Below are 20,869 nucleotides of genomic sequence, written 5' to 3'. Positions count from 1 at the left end.
GGCAGAGGGTGATTGGACAAGTGGTGACAATGGTGTTCTTGTGTTGGAGTGGCATCAATGAGGTTTGTGCCTCTGATATTGAGGTAGTTTTGGAAGGAAGTATTTTTTATTCCTGCATGGAGATGATCTATGTCGGTGAGATAAGTGTAGCCTGTTATGGTCTGAGTGCCTTGTTGTTTGAAGTTTCAACACATTTGTTTAGGATGTGCTGGGTGTCAAATTTGGCCATGCAGAATAGCAGTTTGGATAATCTGTTTGCAAATTATAATTAGGGATTAATTTTGTTGACCAAACCTGATGTTGGTTGATGCTGTTGTGGAAATGATTCCGAGGGATTAATAAATGCTAAATATCGTGCAGTTATTTCCACATTGAATGTTTAGAATAAGCTTAAAATAATTGTGTGACCATAGACACATGTGTCACTAATTTGTGAGGATGGAAAAAAAAATACAGTGGAAGACTGCCTCAGCTGATGTTCCACAACAAGGTCAAGGATGGATCTGGATGCCGATAACTAGTCATCCAATTTTCAACAAACCTTCATTATGACAATATGAAGAACACAAATTTATACATTTTACTAATTTTTTAAATTTTATTTAGCTTTTCTTTTTGTCAGGTTTAGTTTGAGTACAAAGCAGATGTGGATGGGTTTTACATTTCGACATTCTATCTAGTTACCTCTGCGACCGAAGGTCAACAGAGGTTATGATTTTACCCCTGTCTGTTGGATTCGCTATATATGCTAGATATCCCTTATTGTCGGGTTGTGTGTGTGTGTGTGTGTGTGTCTGCAACGCGAGGCTCCACAGCACGAACCAGCGAACCGATTTCGATGAAACTTTGCCAACAGGTGGAATATATACTGGGAATATGCACGTTTGAATTTCGTTGCCAAGCAACCACCCGTTTCTGTGCAGCGGCCGAAAAACCGCGTACAGTATTTTCAATACTTGTCCTTCAGTTTTGAATGTAGAGAAACGAGACTTCGGAATTAAACACTTCGAGATATTTAGAAAATTTTACTCGAGCCGATTTTTGACTGAGGTTTTATTTTTCAAATGGTCGTCCTTCAAAAATCGGTTGTCTATTTACCGTCATTTAAGGTGTGTATACAGTATTTGTAAGGAACTACACCGTCGTTCCACCTTCGATCTCTCTTCGATCCAAACGTATTGACCAAAGTGAAAAGGATCCAAAATAAATGGAATCACCGGCATTTCTGTCTTAGTGGATTTCTAATAATATGTTTGTTTATTTACCGAAAACGATTCCACGACCCACACACCACCTCCAATTATTTATTTATTTACCGAAAACTATTCCATGACCCACACACCACCTCCAATTATTTATTTATTTACTGAAAACGATTCCCCACCCACACACCACCTCCAATTATTTATTTATTTACCGAAAACAATTCCACGATCCACACCCACCTTCAATTATCTATTTATTTACTGAAAACAATTCTACGATCCACACACCACCTTCAATTATTTATTTATTTTTTCCTGAAAACGATTCCACGACCCACACTCTGCCTCCAATTATTTATTTATTTACCGAAAACGATTCCACGACCCACACTACACCTTCAATTATTTATTTATTTACCGAAAACGATTCCACGATCCACACACCACCTCCAATTATTTATTATTTAAAGTGGGAGTGGCGTAGGAACGTGGGCGTGGCTTATGAAAAATATTGTGTGGCTCAGGAGGTGTGGTCAAACAAGAGCATTGAGAGAAGTTTATCGGGTTTTCCGTGTGCGTGCGTGCGTGCGTGCGTGCGTGCGTGCAACGCGAGGCTCCACAGCACAAACCAGCAAACCGATTATTTTTCAAATGGTAGTCCTTCAAAAATAGGGTGTCTATTTACCGTCATTTTTTATGAGGAGTGCCAGTTGGCAAAATACGCAATAGGAAAAATCTTGCCAGGCAGAGGAACAATTGTATGTGAACCAATATGTCTTGGCAATGAATCTTCGTCGGTGGATCAGTCAGAATGAAAAGCATCGTATCCAGCACTTCGATCCTAGAGAATCCCTCGTCGCCTACCGGCTTGTTTCTCTGTCTGTCTGTGAGCAAGATATCTCAAAGTTATGGATGGATTCGGACAATTTTGTGGACAGGTTGGGCGTGTGACAAGGATGAATTGCTTCGAGTTTGGTGAAGATCCGGATCTGGATATGTCCATATGAGTATTTTTTTTGTAATTTGCAAGTGATTCTTCACTTTTGAGAGATGGTGCCAAAAACGATGTATAGCAGGATATTTTATGACGTTGTTGATGGATAATGATATCACGGGGTGGATGATTTGGGCAGGTGATGAGAAGAAGCCAATTCATTTTGGTTCAGGTCTGGATGCAGATCAGGCCTATCAGTGGGATACAAAACAAATTGTTCAGCCGAGCAGAACTTTGTGCTCTACCGAATGCTGTTCTCGTTACTCTTGTTACCTCCACCACCAAAGGTGGATGGAGGCTGTGTTTTTATCCCTGTCTGTTTGTGAACAAAATATCCCAAAAAGTTGTGGACAGATTTGGACAATTTTGTGGAGAGCTTGGGGATGTGATAAGGACGAAATGATTAGATTTTGGTGAAGATCCGAAGCCATGAATTTTAAAAGTGATTCTTCACCATTGAGTGACAGTGACATCTAAAAAAATTTTTCAGTGATTCTTCACCATTTGGAGATGGGACCAAAAACGACATATTGTTACGGATTTGGAAACCTTGTGCACACAAACAGCCAAAGTCCCTAAGCTTAGTTATTTCGATAAGTATGTGTTTACAGTTAGAATCCCCCCTTTGTCTAATGGGAATTACATGTGTGCACTACAAATTATTGTATAGTCAGGTTTATTAGATCTTTTAACAACAACTACTACTACCACATCCATGACAACAACAGCGCGCCGTCCTGCACTCGACCCGGTCGCCATTCCGCACGTGTTTTTGGCTGAGGACGTGGGCGGAGCCTTCTTTGCCTCGGGTCGAAGCTCCACTCCGAGGAGGAGCATAGAGCGTTTCCTACAGCCAATGAGCGGAGGGCGAGCACCACACGCGCGCCACAGCCAATCGGAAGGCCGCCACGAGTCGCCTGACAACCCATGGTCCTGCAGGTTTTGTACATTCTTCCGAGCATTCTGCAGACGGTCGTGGCTGGAGCGGACTGAGACAGTGGTGATCGTGGTTGAGCGGCCTCGTTCGTGGGCTGTGGACTTCGGGTCGTGGGTTCGGGTCCCACCGTGGTGGTTTCGGAGTCGGTGTGGCTGCACGAAATGGACAGGCACCCTGGCCCGGCTTGACCGAGATAGACCCACGGGGTCCAGTTCTTTCGGGTGTGTGTGTGTGTGTGTCCGTGGGCCCAGTTTGTTAAGTATAATTGTGTAAGTGCTTTCTTTTGCTTGTACATTGCCTGCCTTTTATTCGTGATAACTCTGCTCTGTGTTGCCCTCCCCGATTATTCTTTGTAAAATAAACCCCTGTTAAATGTACCCGCTCGTTTTCTGTGCTTTCCTTCATTGGCCTAGCATGGTGCGGGTTTGAGAATTAGCAAGGCCTTTCTGGCCGGTAAATTGTTCATTTGGACCGACGGATCTTGGTAATCCCCGCTCGGTTTACACTCTGATCGGGCTTGGTAGACGGCCCGTTCCGCCCGAGGTCCGTTGAGGGTGTGACTTCACCGGTAATTTGACGGCGTGGGTATTTAGGTATATTGAAGTTAGGCAATTAACCCTACCCCACGCCGTCGGAGAATTGGCGATCACGGTCCGCTAAGGGACCCGTGACCTTTGGAGTTATTCAAGGGTTACGACCTAAATTCTGGGTGTTCGGTGGGAGACGACTCCTCTGCTCCACCTAGTGGTCGTTGATCGCCGCTGAACCCTGGCCCACAACAATATTGCAGGCTATCTCAAAAACTTGTGGACAGATTCGTACGAAACTTGGTGGACAGGTTGGGTATGTAACGAGGAAGAATTGATTCGACTTTGGTGAAGATCCGGATCAATGAATTTTAAAAGTGATTCTTCATCATTGAGTGACAGTGCTAAAACAATATAGAGCAGGATATCTCAAAAAAGTTATGGACGGATTTGGATGAAATTTGGTGGGTGAGTTGGTTAGGTGACAAGATCAAGCCGATTCAATTTTAGTTCAACTACAATTGCAGATCCAGCCAATCAGTGGTATACAAAACATAAACTAATCACCCTGGCGGAGGTATGCTCTTATCTCTACTGAGTGCCCTTTTAGTTTTAACTCAGTTTATTTCAGTAGTTGTCAGCCAAGGGTAATTCTAATTTAGTTTTGAGTTGTGTTGGGAAAAAAGAATGTCCTTGTGTATGTGGATGAGGAAGGTTTCTCCCAGTTCAAACTGCAGAGTCCATTAGTTATAAAATGTTAGTGTTGTGATGATTGATTTGCTTGGTTTCTTGAATTAAGCGGAGGGTTAGTGGAGGGTGATTAAGCGTTCCCCATCCACTTTTAATCCCACCTCCTCCTCCAGGACATCCCTGCATCATGAATCGGGGATTCTGATGGTAACACAAACAGGCCATCCCGCAAATTTATATTTGGAAAATAAGAACGAATTTACTTTTGGAAAATACTATCGATTCGACCAGAGCTCAAGGAAGTCAGCTACTCTGACCGGATTCCCCCCCAGAAACTGAGTAAAGAACAAATGTTAAATAGTCTGTATTGTGCGAGTTGGGAGCAAGTTGTGATGAGTGGTGTACACTGTCAGGTTCAAGATGACAGCGTGGGCAGAATGTCCCGAGTCAGGTCCACTTTGTGTTGATATGTTTTAAGTGTGGGATGGTAACTAGACCGACGTCTCAATGACGTGTACAGCTCAGCTATTATACATGATTGTTCTTGCCAGTAGTCTTCGACTTCCTGGTGATGTTCTCCAGAGTTGATTTGGGGCTGTGTAGTATGGTGGAAATACTTCCTTGCCATCCAATTATCATTTTGACTCATCCTCCAGCTGTGATACTGAGCAATGAGCCTTTTCCTTGACTTCCATACTGTCTTGTGATGATATTCATGAGCATGCAAACTAAATAGACCTGTGGGCAAATCTCACTGCAAGAACGGTGTGTCCCACCACTCTTTTTGGGGTAGTACATACTGCCATTGCACAGAATCGGTTTTCCTTTTTTTTTTACATATTAACTTTCGATGACTGTCTCAATGTATGCAAAATGGTTACTCATCACCTGGTCATGCTTTGTATCATGTCCACCTGTGATCTTGTAGCTGTGCATTATGCAACATTTTCTCATGCACGGAACTGTCTCATCCTCTTGTATCCAGTCTTTCATTATTGCTGCTCATCACCTTATTTCGCTGATACCCACTCCTTCCCTCACTCAACGACTCCTGTCGACACGTTTTATTTTGTCTGCCCGTTTCCTTCCCCCGCCCCTCCCTCTGTTTGTGACCATGTTGCCCTTAGTCGTAACTTGACTTCTCCATCAGCCTTGTCTTCTATATCATATATCTATATTAATATTTTGGCACGCCCCTTTTTTGTTCCACCATCAGATTTTTGTTACTGCATGAAATGAAATGAGCTTTGACATATATATAGTAATGATATTATTGTCTTCCTTAAGAGGCCCCTCAAAATTCGTTTTGATGATTATGGTAGTTAAACCTATGTTATATTAATATTTCGGTACACCCCTTTTTTGTTCCACCATCAGATTTTTGTTACTGCAAGAAATTAAACAAGCTTTGACATACATAGTAATGATATTATTGTCTTCCTTAAGAGGCCCCTGAAAATTCGTTTTGATGATTATGATACTGAAACGGTTAAAAAACTCCATTTGCAAAATGGGAGGAATTATTGCACAAAAAAGAAATTAAAATGTTTCCCATTTTTTAGAGGACCACTACGATGAGTTCGGCTCATAGAATCACGCTCCATTTGGGGAGAAAACAGTTGAGTTCATACCTGACGAATTTGCACTTTCCATGTGCCGTAGTTTCTTCACAAAACCATGACTTTCTAACTAAGTACAAAGTATTTCTTTGCTTTTTTATACATGGTTGTCGTTTTGAAATTTTTATCGACCGATACCAACTGCCAACAAAGTATCACCCGGTCAGTTACGGTTAAACCCAAAATCATGATCATCGTTTTAGTGTGGAGGTGAGTACTGACGGTGTACTTGGGTCTTTTCCGGGTGGGTGCGGGATTGAGCACGTGCACATAAAAATCTCGGGTCTCTGCGTAGTGGCGTACAGACTTAAGTCATACTTCTGTTTACTACCATAGAAATTCACAGAACCATCCGATCGACATGCTGTTAACAGTTTCAGAATCAGCTAAATTCTACAACATATGAATATGTAGACGAAACTGATCCGGCCAGCTAAAATCTACAAGATATGAATATGTCGACGAAACTGATCCGGCCTTTTGGATCACTTTAAAGTAGGGTGCCCTGTAATTTTAATGCGCTCTATGGATCCTCCGGAACTCACGAATGGTACACGTTGTGTAGTCACTAAACTATGTGGTAATGTCATCGAAGTGGAGCTACTGCGGGACAGTCGAAGGGGAAAACCTGAATGATAATCAATGGATAAAAATGATATAATATATTGTTTAAAATGCATTCATGCTATCTGTCTTTTACCATATGTTGCCAGTGACGCCCGTCGAAGACGGGCACCTTTACTAGTAGATATATACATGCACACACAGAAAAGTCATCTGGACTAGACCTTGCTTTGTCAAAAGCACAGGCCAATGGGCATTCACTTATCTGTAGAAACTTCTCTTGTGGCTTTGACATTGGTTATGACTTCAAATTTGACTTGGACTCTTGTTTGTGCTGTCAACTCTGCTTTCCCATCAATTGCAAACAAAATGCTTTCAGTTTGTGTCAAGGACTTCTCCAGCTTTTGACATGTACTTGGTCATTGAAGTGAAGGCTTTCATACAACTTCAGTGTAAAATCCTTTTGGATTTTCAGAAGCCAGTCGTGGACATCATTCATCATTCATAATCAAAATCCTCCTTCCCCAAGGTGCTCTTTGACACGGATATCCTTGACAGGTGACCGTATTGGGCAACTCGTTCTGTAACTTTTAATGGGCTGATGTGTTTCCATCTGTAAATATCACAAACTCAAATGAACAGAATGAATTTGAACCCAACTCGTCTATAAAAGCCAGGAAATGAGGAGCATCGTATGGCTGATTTCCCTTTGGGATTCCCAAATGGCGGTCCATGCTGGAATGGTTACAGCAATTTCATACTTGTTCAGATGGATATAAATGTCACCATTCTGACTGTCTGACATCAAATTTTCCGTCGGTTTAAATGCGATTTTGATTAATTATCCACACATTTTTTGAAATAAAGTGGGAGACATTGTATTCGGCTATGTCTGTCTGTCTGTGTGCCACGGTATCTCCTCCTAAACGGTTGTGCATAAATTCACTAAAATTGAAAGTGATGATCACCACATGACAAGAAGGTGCGAGAGCAATCATTTTGGCTTTGTTCCCTGGGGCAGGATCATAAGGTCAATTACGAGCACATTTCGAAACGTTTTAGAATACGAGCGGGTCAGTTGGTCCATTGGACAAAATTTTTATTGGTCTTCACGGCCTTGAATCGTACCTTCTTGCTGTACTGCATGATCATGAGCTTGCCTTTCACAAAGTCCATATGTTCTTGGGTCAGGGTGGGGATTACATGTTTGTTGTTATTGCCAAATTATACTACTATTATTATTGTTGTTAATATTTTTCGTATAACTTAATATATGCTTTGTTACAATGTTATGATTGTTTTTGTAATTAGAATGCCATGCCATGGAAGGACCGATTAAGCTGCTCTCTGCATCTTAACATTACGTCCATTTAAAACATGGAATTCTTCTGGGTTCTTTGTAGTTGATGAGCCTAATCAACTCAAGAGGTCATGACGATCATTTTGGTGCATCACACTCCACATCAGCTCCAGTAGAACTCCACAAGAACATGACACATACAGTACACACATACACCTCGTCCATTTGTCGTAGAAAACGTTGTATATGCATGAAATATGTAACTTTTTTTTGTGGATTTGATCCCCACTTCGGGTTACAAATGTAAAAATGGGGATGGAGGGGGGGGTGAGTTTTGACTCAAAATTTGATATTAGGTCATTTTTAGTATAACGTTTTACCATTTTTCAACTTTGCTTTAAGTGGGAAGTGTGGAGATTTGCGATGGCATTTCCATCGACTTCGCTCTAGTTACCTCCACCACCAAAGATAGATGGAGGTTATGTTATCTGTCTGTCTGTCTGTGAACATGATCTCAGTTATGGACTGATTCGGATGAAACTTGGTGGACAGGAAGAGTATGTGAGGACAAATTTATTCGATTTTGGTAAAGATCCTAATCCGGATATGAGAATTTTTTTTTTAACTTTTGCAAGTGATTCTCCACCATTGAGAGATTGGCCAAAAAATGACATGGAGCACGATGTCTCAAAAAGTTATGGATGGATTATGACAAAAGTTGGTGGATGAGTTGGGTTAGGTGACAAGAATAAGCTGATTACATTTTGGTTCAGGTCAGCAGATCCGGCCTATCAGTGGGATACAAAATGTAAAGTGTTCAACCTGCCGGAGGTACAGTATACGCTCTACTGAGTGCCATTCTCGTTTCCCTCTGTGCCATTCCTGATCCGTTCCAAATACTGCCTCGAGCATGTATGACAAGCCACCAAAGGAAAAGGAAGACGTGAATGAGTGATTGAAACTCGAACTGCAACATGATGTAGCTGTGTGTTGTAGGATGATTCACGTGTTTTTAAAAAAAAAATTATTTAGGAGAGAGAGAGATGAGGAAAAGTGGTTGAGGCAGAAAGTGCTGGAAGTGTAGGAGGATTAGGAGGAAAATGCTGTAAAGGAGGAGGAAGGAGAAGAAGACGAAAAAAAAAAAACAGCAAACACGGCTGAAAACATTTATTCTCACAACTTTGAAGTTAACAGACTTTGTTCTGCATCAACAAGGAGTTTTTTATTCTGACTGAAGTGAATGTTTTTTGGTATTTTGTGATGCAGTATGTAATAACATGTGGCAAATTGTGCATTTGATGAAGATGATGGATTTGGTTTTGTGTCAGTACAGATGGTGAAAGTGCCACCAGGGAGAGATTTGCATTGACATATAATTAAGTTTGGGAACCTTGAGGCACATAAGCTTTGTCAATTCTCAATTAGTCTTCTTTTTTTTCCAGGCTTCGAGCTGCAATCCATAGCCAATTAGCTGGAAAACCTAGAACTGGCACAAGTTGAATGATAGACCTGCACTACATAATACTAGTCCTGTTATTGTCAAGTTGTCCCTGCATCTAACGAATTGCTTAATTAAGGAGGGATCTTTGTGGGACTTCCATTCCAGTAAATGCTGGCACCATCACAAAAGTGCCCTGCTTGGCTCTGCCTGCATTTCCTGATAGTTTTGTTTTTCTGGTATTTGGCTGAATGAGATATGTTGAAACATTGCAATGTAGATATGTATGTATATATACACTGAGTGTTTTTCTCCTTCTCCTTCTCCTTCTCCTTCTCCTTCTCCTTCTCCTTCTCCTTCTCCTTCTCCTTCTTCTCCTTCTCCTTCTCCTTCTCCTTCTCCTTCTCCTTCTCCTTCTCCTTCTCCTTCTCCTTCTCCTTCTTCTCCTTCTCCTTCTCCTTCTCCTTCTTCTCCTTCTCCTTCTCCTTCTCCTTCTCCTTCTCCTTCTCCTTCTCCTTCTCCTTCTCCTTCTCCTTCTCCTTCTCCTTCTCCTTCTCCTTCTCCTTCTCCTTCTCCTTCTCCTTCTCCTTCTCCTTCTCCTTCTCCTTCTCCTTCTCCTTCTCCTTCTCCTTCTCTTGACTGCTCCCATTAGGGGTCGCCACAGTGGATCATCTGTCTCCATTTCACTCTGTCCTCCATATCTTCCATTGTCACACCAACCACCTGCATGTCCGCCCTCACCACGTCCATGAACCTCCTCTTTGGCCTTCCTCTTCTCCACCTACCCGGTGGCTCCATCCTCAGCATCCTTCTCCCGATATACTCCGTTTCCCTCCTGTGCACATGTCCAAACCATCTCAATCTCGCCTCTCTCACTTTGTCTCCAAACCGTCCTACCTGTGCGATCCCTCTAATATACTCATTTCTAATCCTGTCCATCCTCGTCGCTCCCAACGAGAATCGCAGCATCTTTAACTCTGCCACCTCCAGCTCCGCTTCCTGTCTTTTTGTCAGCGTCACCACCTCCAAACCATACAACATAGCTGGTCTCACTACCGTCTTGTATACTTCCCTTTCACTCTTGCAGCTACCCTTCTATCACAAATCACTCCTGAAACTCTTCTCCACCCACTCCATCCTGCCTGCACTCTCTTCTTCACTTCTCTCCCACACTCTCCGTTACTTTGTACAGTTGATCCCAAGTGTTTAAACCAATCCACCTTCACCACCTCAACTTCTTGCAACCACCCCATTCCACCACCCTCCCTCTCATTTACGCACATGTACTCCGTCTTACTCCTACTGGCTTTCATTCCCCTTCTCTCCACTGCGTACCTCCACCTCTCAAGGCTTGCCTCAGCCTGCTCCCTGCTCTCACTACAGATCACGATGTCATCCACGAACATCATAGTCCATGGAGACTCCAGTCTGATCTCGTCCGTCAACCTGTCCATCACCATTGCAAACAGGAAAGGGCTCAGAGCCGATCCTTGATGCAATCCCACCTCTACCTTAAACTGGTCCGTCATTCCTACCGCACACCTCACCGCTGTCACACTGTCCTCATACATATCCTGCATACCCTCACATACTTCTCTACCACTCCTGACTTCCTCATACAACACCACAACTCCTCTCTTGGCACCCTGTCATAAGCTTTCTCTCAATCCACAAACACACAATGTAACTCCTTCTGGCCTTCCCTATATTTCTCCATCAACACTCTCAAAGCAAATATCGCATCTGTAGTGGTCTTTCCTGACATAACACCATATTGCTGCTCACAAATCATCACCTCTCCTCTCAACGTAGCTTCCACAACTCTTTCCCACAACTTTTTGATGTGGCTTAACAACTTTATACCTCTGTAATTACCACAGCTCTGCACATCACCCTTATTCTTGAAAATCGGAACCAGTACACTTGATCTCCACTCCTCGGGCATCCTCTCACTTTCCAAGATTGTATTAAACAATCTGGTTAAAAACTCCACTGCTATCTCTCCTAAACATTTCCATGCCTCCACTGGTATATCATCTGGGCCAACCGCCTTTCCACTCTTCATCCTCTTCATAGCTGTCCTCACTTCATCCTGACTAATCCACCGCACTTCCTGATTCTCTTTCTCTCTTTCTCTCTTTTTCTCTCTTTCTCTCTTTCTCTCTTTCTCTCTTTCTCTCTTTCTCTCTTTCTCTCTTTCTCTCTTTCTCTCTTTCTCTCTTTCTCTCTTTCTCTCTTTCTCTCTTTCTCTCTTTCTCTCTTTCTCTCTTTCTCTCTTTCTCTCTTTCTCTCTTTCTCTCTTTCTCTCTTTCTCTCTTTCTCTCTTTCTCTCTTTCTCTCTTTCTCTCTTTCTCTCTTTCTCTCTTCATTCATCAGCTTCTCAACACACTCTCCTCTCTTGTCAGCACATTTCCATCTGCATCCTTTATCACCCGAACCTGCAGCACATCCTTCCCAGCTCGGTCCCTCTGTCTGGCCAATCGGTACAAATCCTTTTCCCCTTCCTTTGCATCCAACTTCTCATACAGCTCGCCATATGCCTTTTCCTTAGCCTTCGCCCACCTCTCTCTTCACCTTGCGCCGCCACTCCTTCTACTCCTGTCTGCTTTCTTCATCTCTCTGGTTATCCCAATTCTTTTTCGCCAACCTCTTCTTCCTTATACTTTCCTGTACTTCCTCGTTCCACCACCAAGTCTCCTTGTCTTCCTTCCTCTGTCCAGATGTCACACCAAGTACCTTCCTAGCTATCTCCCTCACCACTTCTGCAGTAGTTGCCCAGTCATCCCACACCTCTTTACCACCATCCAACACCTGTCTCACCTCCTCCCTGAATTTCATGCAACAGTCTTCCTCCTTCAGCTTCCACCATCTGGTCCTTGGTTCAGCCCTCTCTCTTCCTCAACCTCACCACCAAAATCATCCTACAAACCAACATCCGATGCTGTCTAGTTATTCTACCCTGCCACCACCTTACAGTCTCGAATCTCTTTCAGGTTGCATCTCCTGCTTAAGACGTAGTCCACCTGTGTGCACCTTCCTCTACTTTTGTACGTCACCCTGTGCTCCTCCTCCTTCTTAAAATACGTATTTACCACCACCATTTCCATTCTTTTTGCAAAATCCACCACCATCTGCCCTTCCACATTCCTCTCGTTGACACTGTACCTACCCATCACCTCCTCATCATCTATATTCCCTTCCCCAACATGCCCGTTGAAATCTTCTCCAATCACCACTCTTTCTTCCTTGGATACACTCTCCACCACTTCATCTAACTCACTCCAGAAATCTTATTTCTCCTCCATCTCACACCTCACTTGCGTGGGAATATTCACCGATGACATTCATAATCACCCCTTCAATTTCCAACTTCACACTCATCACTCGGTCAGACACTTTGCTCACCTCCAATACCCTCTTAACATAATCCTCCTTCAGGATTACCCCTACACCATTTCTCCTCCCATCCACAACATGGTAGAACAGTTTGAAACCACCCTCGATGCTCTTAGCCTTACACCTCATCCACTTGGTCTCTTGTACACACAGTATGTCTGCCTTTCTCTTCTCCATCATATCAGCCAACTCTTGCCCTTTGCCAGTCATAGTACCAACATTCAAAGTTCCAACTCTCACCTCCACACTTCTACCCTTCCTCCTCTCCCACTGCCTATGGACACGCCTTCCCCCTCTCCTTCTCCTTGTTCACCTAGCAGTAACACATTTTCCACCGGTACCCTGCTGGCCAACAGTACCAGTGGCGGTCATTGGTAACCCGGGCCTCGACCGATCCGGTATGGAAATCCATACCTGAGAAAAACACTGAGTATGAAAAATCCATACCAGTATGGAAAAACACTGAGTGTTTCTCTGATTGTTCACAAACAGGAAAAGGAGTTGAGGTGGATTCTTGAGGAAGAAGTACACAACATACTTGAGAACCTCTACAGTACTCTGAAGGTAATGCATGAATATGCCCATTAGTGTTTTTAATGTACTTAGGGTAAGGTGAGATAAATCCCGACATGCTGCGTAATGCAATTTTGTGATGAATATTTTGTTTGCCTTGGGGCCCAATTGATATAACCAGTGTTGTTGAGATTTGCTTGGAGGTAAGCACACCCACCTTTGAAGGGTTCAGATTTTGGCTGAGCTACAAACTGTCTCAATGGTTTGTGCTTACAGGGTGAGGGAGGCATCAATATATATGTGGCACCCTTGAGAAGGACTTTAAGCTGAAGCTGCCTGTCGTGTTCATTGGTGGACGTTAGATCCAGTGGTATCTTTGCGAAGAGTATGTGATTTATCACCAGCACCATGAACAAATTCCAAATTACAACCACATTCAGTTGAGCTTCAGTCCTGGCCAACTGGTTTGTGAATGATTTGGGCCATAAACATTCCACAGCGGACACTTCAAGCGGTGGGAGTAATTGGCTTAGTAGTAGTAGTCGTAGTTGACGTGTGCAGTATGTATTGTTAAATTGGAGGGGGTGTGAACTTGCTAGAATGTCAAGTTAGCGTGGTTCATGTTCATGTATGTTAGACCATTTTCTGTAACCTGGGACCCGTTAAAATTAAGTTGTCCTGGTTTTTTGTATGCCATGAGAGGTGGTATAGTTGATGTAGGGAAGTGTAGTTTGTGTCTGTCCTCTGTATAACTATAGTTGATGTAGAGCCAAGGTAGAGAAGTGTAGTTTGTTTCTGTCCTCTGTATAACCATAGTTGATGTAGAGCAAAGGTAAGAATTATAGTTCGTACATGTCCTCTGTCTAACCACACAAGGTGAAGGGAAGAGTCGATTTGAATGTGTCGGCAGATTGTTTTTGGGCCAATAAACCCCTTTGGTAAGTCGTGTTCTGAGTGCAAGGAGTCTGGCATGACACCTGCCATCAGCAGAGACCTGGAGGGCTCAATCAATCAAACCTCTGACTCTCAGCCAGCAGAGACATGAATATCACTGCCAAGGTAAGTGAATCTCTCCACGACCTCGACATCCTCACCACAAAGAGGCACAGACAGAACAGCAGCATCCAAGATGTCAATGAAAGCCTGGATCTTAGTTTTGACCCAGGAAACCCGTAATCCCAGTGGATCCGACTCCTCATTCAGCACCTCGAGGGCCCCCAAAAGGATATCTGAAGTCTCCGCAAAGATGACTATCATCTGCAAAATCAAGGTCAGAGATCTTGACATTCCCAAACGATGCAACGCAGCTTGATCTCTCCGACATCCTCCCTAGAATCCAGTCAATACAAGTGCTGAAAAGTGTGGGGGCCAGTACACACCCCTGACGAACTCCAGTCACAACTGGAAATAAGTCAGAGATGGTACCACCACATCTCGCAGCACTCAGTACCAGAGTAGAGTTCAGACATCAGATCGATTAGTTTTGGTGGCACCCCACGAAGACCTCGAATCCTACAGAGGGCATCCCAATTCACTGAATAGAACGCTTTACAGAGATCAACATAGGCTGCAAGTAACCCCTGCCGAAACTTTCGTCTGCGTTCGGTGAGAACCCGAAGAGCAAGGATACGGTCAATCGTTGACCTCTTTGGTGTAAAGCCTGACTGCTCTGGACGCTGGTGCTCAAGCAGATAGTGGCGAACCCTATCGAGAATTATCCGAGCAAAGACCTTGCCTGGCACTGAGAGCAGCGTCACCCCTCGGTAGTTGTTGCAGTCTTGGCGATCACCCTTCCCTTTCCAGACAGGGACAACAAAGCCCCTTTTCCAGTCAGTTGGGATGATGCCTGTGTTCCAGGCAGAGCACAGAACTGCATGCAACGACACGAGTGCAGCATTTCCACCAGCCGGAGAAGTTCAGCATGGATGGCACAGATCACTGGAGCTTTACCCTATTTCAACCAGTTCACCGCAGCCCGTGTTTCCACAAGCGAAGGTGGACCACAGTTGATTGGAGGGTCAGCAACAGGGATTGTAACACCCCTGACGTCCAACTTGACAGCTGGGGGATCAGCCTGGTACAACCGCTCAAAGTAACCGGCCCAGCGGGCCTTCACTTCAGACTCCTCTGTCAAGAACCTACCACCCTCTGCTATACCTGCCGTACTCCGAGGGATGGGCTTGGATGAATGCAATGTGATAATTGATGAACCAACCTCCTAATAAGAAGTAACCCAACTGCAGCCGGACGTCCGCAGACACAGTTGGGCACTAGATATGGATGGCCGTTGGCTCACAAGGAGTTCCTCCGCCCTTTGACAGGTTTTGTTTTTAATTCTGCTGGGTGTCCATATCCAAACACCCTCCTCACCAAAAAACCTGGTGGGGGAGACGGTTTAGTCGCCGACAACTCGACCATGGAACAGGTTAGTACAGGTTTACATGATACTTGTAGCAGGTCACAGATCTAATCTGGCCTGACCTGACCCCCCTTCCCAACCCCCCAATCCCCCATTCTGTATGAGTGGATTGAGTGTGAATGGAATCTTAGATTTCAGGTGACCAAATTAAGTGTATTTCTTTGTTTTTATTTAATCTGTTTCAGTCCACCTTTTGTCGTGTGTGCGTGCGTGCGTGCATGCGTGCGTGCGTGCGTGCGTGCGCGCGTTTTGTATAACCTTTTGTTATTTTTGAAGAAAACTCACGAGCGTGATTCCCACCTCCACTCGTGCATTCAAACAGTTTCCCTTAATTGTGACCTTGCAATGTAAAGTTTGTAAATTAAATCTTTTATCAACTATTTTAATATAGATGTTATCAGAAACTGATTGTTGTTTCAACTTTTGTTCTCCTTCAGCCTCTCTTCCTCTTATATCCCCTCCCCTCACCACACTCCCTAATCATCCTTCATGGTGCCTCTTGTGCTTCAGGAAGTCTGCAGGTTCTTCCCCATGTCAGATGTCAAGGAAGAGTGTCATGTAAAACAGGAGAATTTCAAACTCAGCGCAACAACGTAAGGGTAAATAAGCAATGGAGACAAAGGGATTTGGCAGTTGCTGCACTAAAACTGAGTGTGTACTGCATCATTGGTGTGCATGATTATCCATTCTTTGCAATATATATATATATATATATATATATATATATATATATATATATATATATATATATATATATATATATATATATATATATATATATATATATATATATATATACAGTATATGTTTGTATGTATTTGTATATATTTGTTTAGGTATGTTCAAACTCCGTACCACCTTAAACTCTCGTGGTTCATGAATAAAGAACCCTCGACTATAACACACAATATTTGTTTGATTTATCATGGGCTTTATAACCTCACGAGTGGAGTGTGCTTGCACATTGACAGCAACAACGAACTGTTTCCCCATTCTCGGGTCGCTAACCTGCAGCGAGCACAACAAGGCTGCAATTATTTTCAGATATTTTCATTTACGGATGCTTTCCGACGATTCTGTGATTTATTTATTTATTTATTTATTTATTTTTAACTTGCAAAATCCAACATTTTTCAACTATATTGGTCAATCGATTTTGTTATTCTGTTTCTGTCTGTCTTTGAATCGCCTCCAGGTCACTATTCTAAACCGATCGTAATGAAACTTTACCTTGTTATAGAGGTAGTCTCAACTGAGAAGCTTATTGATTTTCAGGTCAAAGGTCATCTTGAGGTCGCATTTCTAAAATCATCATTTTTCATCCAATTGACTTGAAAGTTGAACACAATTTGCATATTGCATCACTGAATTGGAAAACCAACTATTTGTGGTCAAAAGGTCAGAGGTGAACTTGAGGTCAAACTTCTAAAATTGTCAGTTTTCATCTGATTGACCTGAGCTTTGATTATGATTGTCAATTTTAATCTTGATAAAATGGACAATTTGATGTATCCATGGAAACCTTTGGAGAGGGGGGATGGATTTTGCAAGTATCATGCTCTGCACTGCACGACGTCCTTTTCTTGTCCCCCCCCCCCCCGGTGTATGGGCTTTGTCCGTCGGCATGCAACATTTCAGCTTTCTACGTCACCCGGAAGGTACCGCACATTTATATCAGTCAGTCAGTCAGTGAGTATTCAGAATGAGCTTTATATCTTCAATATATGTACCATTTGAATTTGAGTACAGTACATGCATAAAGTATTGACAATTACAATGTGAGTACAGTATATGCCTGTTGTTGGCTTAATGGTTATGGTGGTGGGCTTGGGATCCTAGGATCCTGAGTTCAAATCCCGCTCAGCTGTTGAATTAATATCAGGTGGGGTTGACTCTGCCCGTCATCCTTCCAAGGTTGGCAAAATGAGTGTCAGCCTGCTGGTATCCTGTGTGGGAGTGGTGACCCATCCAGGATTGTGCCCAATAGCTAAAGAGACTGCTTTGGCAGCACCAACGCTCTACACAGAGTGTGGTCCCAATGGAGGAGTACAGTATCTGGATAAAGTACAATCATGAACCGTGCGTGCTTCCCCATTGTCTCGGGTCGCTCACCTCACCTGCATTTATTATTTTTCATTTATTTATATTTTCATTTGCGGATGCTTTCCAACGGTTCTGTGATTTTGTTGTTGTTTTTTTTAACCCCGGTGTACCAGCTTCAATGTCCGTCGGCACGCAAAATTTCAGCTTTCAACTTCACCCGGAAGGTACCAAACATTAATATCAGTCAGTCAGTGGTTAGAAAGAACTTTATATATTATATAAACTATAAAGTAATGACCAAAGTACTGGTTGCAGTGTTGGTGATTTAGACCATTCATGAGTATAGTTGTAATGGCTCTGACCTGATTTTTGCCCTTGGTTGGGCATCATCAGAATCATTGGTAAACCTGAGTCCCATATGCCAAAGGTCTACCCCAATGCCCAGTTAGAAATGGAGACAAAGTCCTTCCTGAGTTTATAAAGTCAATGCTGATTTTGTCTCACTATTTTGTCTTTCATTTGATCATGGATGACAGTTGTAACCAGGCATATCCCTGCAGATTTGTTGAAGGCTCATCCTAACAGTGCGTCAACAAGGGTGAAACCTGAAGGTCATTTGGCTTGGGATAACTGTTTGGTCACTGTACTTGTGCTGATGCTTTGTGGAATTGATCTTCACCTGTTAAAGCTGCCCCACGTAGTGTACAGCCCTGTGGCTACTCTGTAGTCTGACATGCTGGCCGGGGCTTGTTCAAAACTGACATGGTTGCGTTTGTATCCATAACCGAGTGATTTTTGGTCTGCTGTTGTGTTGTGCTGTGGTTTCCTCAGCTCACAAATTATGCATGTTTACATGCTGCCGAAACCAGTTTGTGTGCTTGCTGGAGAATAATTTTTCCCTTGTCCTCCCACAAGCATCCCCACCCACCCACCCACGCGATTTCTACCTTTGCTTAATTTTTATTTCGCTATGGTCTACTATGCCTTTGGTAATTGGCCGTAAGCATGTTGTTTGTTATCAAAGTAAAATATTGAGCATCTAGGACCATGAACCAGTAAAATTTTAAGTTGAGCAATTATGCTGTGCTTGCACAAACAAAATTTTCTTTACCAGGTCCGATGCTGTTAAAGGTGTACTGACTCTGCAAGGTGACACCTTGTGCCAAGTGGTGAGTGGGTAGCATACCGATGCATAAAATTTGGTCATTGATGTTTTCTCTCACGACTGCAAAATGGCCATTGTTCATTTCCTGTTTTCAAAGCAAGATGAAATTTATTCTACTAGTCTATTTTGTAAGTTTGGTTGATATATATATATATATATATATATATATATATATATGTTATTTTTTTCAATCCAATTCAAGCTTTCCTCAAGTTGTTTGTTTATCTGCTTCCTATAATATAGGACCTTCACATGAAGTTGTCGAAGCAGAGCCAGCCTCTTCACACATTCTTTCGAGAAGATAAGAGGTGGAAAATGCAACAGGTTTGAGCACAAATTCACCATTACGGAATTCCTTGCATTTGTGTTGTTGCTTGGAGATTTGAGGAAGTCTTGAACCAGAATCTGGTGACTTAATCAAGACAAATGGTTAGCTTTGTGAACAAATAATTTTCACAAAGTTTGGGATTTGATTTCAAGGCATAAGAGCATTGATGTGACATGGCAGGTTTCCACACAAAGAATACTGAGGCGAGCAAGTGTGCTGTATGCTGGATTTAACAATGATGCTTAGTCTTTAAAAGAATACTTAGGTAAATGCTGTATGCTGGGAAATAGTCATCATCACACCATTTGAAAGCCTTTATCCCTGAGCAGGGGTCAGCTTTTTGCGGGCTCCAATCATGGTACCCTTTCTTGTGGCAAATGTTTTTTTTTTTATGGCCGGATGCCCTTCCTGACGCCAACCCTTTAGTCGCCTTCGACCTTGCAGGGATAATTACCAGCATGCTGGTCCTCATTTCGCCGACCTTCAGAAGGATGACAGGCTGAGTCAACCTCCCGAATGCTGACTCAGCAGCCAGTGGGGCTCGAACCCAGGACCCCAAGGATCCCAAGCCACCACCTTCACCACTAAGCCGCATCAGGCTCATATGCTGGGAAATACAGTATAGCAGCTCATTGTTGATTGTATTTTTTAAAATTGCACCCGTGTCCGAAGGAAGCGATTCAGCTTGACATTTTTAATATGAAATATGCAAAGCCTAGAAACAAGCGAAACTCTTTTGAACCCTTTGGAATTATCCTTCAGAACCCTTTAAAATTAAACACGGTGTGTTAGGTTATTCTTCTTCATTATGGATGGAAGGAAGGACATGGCCAAATATTGAAGCGACTTCACCGCTTAAAAAAAAAAAAATATATATATATATATATATATATATATATATATATATATATATCAATAAGCTGTTGAAAAGATTGAAAGCAAAGGGGTAAAATAAATACTCAACAAGCAATGTTTCAAGTAGTTATTGTTTAATGCTAATTGTAGACTTCCCTACTCACGACCATGCTATGAACATCTCATTTGCTCACGTATGTTGTCTGATTTTCATCAATTTTTAATTTAGGATGGTGAAATACTCCTTAAATTGCCAATGGCAATCTGAGTTTCCCTCACACACCATGCCCTATTGGCTCAACACCCCCCCCCCCACCCCACCTCATTCCCATGAGTGGGCAAGCTGATTTAACAAATCCTAAGCATTTAAAATGCAGAGCCTCCTTGAGATCGACGTATTATAGTAGATCTGTGAATGAATGAGCGATATGAAAGTAGCTCTGTGTGCAGACTTGCACTCACTGGCCATCGATGTATTGCTGTTATGTTGTTCAGCCAGCTTAATGAGAGTTTGTGATTATTCAATCTTTTCTTTATTTTTTCCTCCAGGTTCCAACACTTCAGCTATAAAATCCACATTGTTTGTCATTTAGGGTATATTTTTGTCAAAAAAACAAACCCACACCCTCGTACATGATCCCCAAAAGCCCACTCACGCACAAGGTATGGAATGAAATCTCAGATTGACATTGGCAATTTAAGGAATATTGGATCATCGTAAATTCAAAATTGATGCAAGTCTTGGACAACGTATGTGCGCAAAACAGTTGTTCACAGCGTGGTTGCCACGGGGAGACAGCAAATCTACAATTAACATTAAATAATAACGACTTGAAACATTGTTGTTGAGTATTTGTTTTTGGTTTTTTTGCTTGC

The 20,869-nt window shown here is 42.7% G+C and overlaps 1 protein-coding gene across 3 annotated transcripts in view; it reads left to right on the top strand.

Moving 5' to 3' along the window:
- The window catches only part of ROGDI (rogdi atypical leucine zipper), a 59,331-nt gene that overhangs the window by 6,301 nt on the left and 32,161 nt on the right, over positions 1 to 20,869 (top strand). For all 3 annotated transcript variants that reach the window (XM_085859117.1, XM_085859118.1, XM_085859119.1), the window contains exons 2-5: positions 13,163 to 13,234; positions 16,113 to 16,195; positions 18,760 to 18,814; positions 19,054 to 19,134. In XM_085859117.1, coding sequence (XP_085715243.1) covers positions 13,163 to 13,234; positions 16,113 to 16,195; positions 18,760 to 18,814; positions 19,054 to 19,134 — 291 coding nt within the window. The remainder of the gene's footprint in view (positions 1 to 13,162; positions 13,235 to 16,112; positions 16,196 to 18,759; positions 18,815 to 19,053; positions 19,135 to 20,869) is intronic.

The sequence above is a fragment of the Eptatretus burgeri genome, chromosome 16 (genome assembly GCF_056783735.1).
Source record: "Eptatretus burgeri isolate ZD-2024b chromosome 16, Ebu_testis_v1, whole genome shotgun sequence".
In the NCBI taxonomy this organism is placed as follows: domain Eukaryota; kingdom Metazoa; phylum Chordata; class Myxini; order Myxiniformes; family Myxinidae; genus Eptatretus; species Eptatretus burgeri.
Note: the sequence above shows the minus strand (reverse complement) of the source record. Positions and strands in the feature narration are given on the sequence as shown.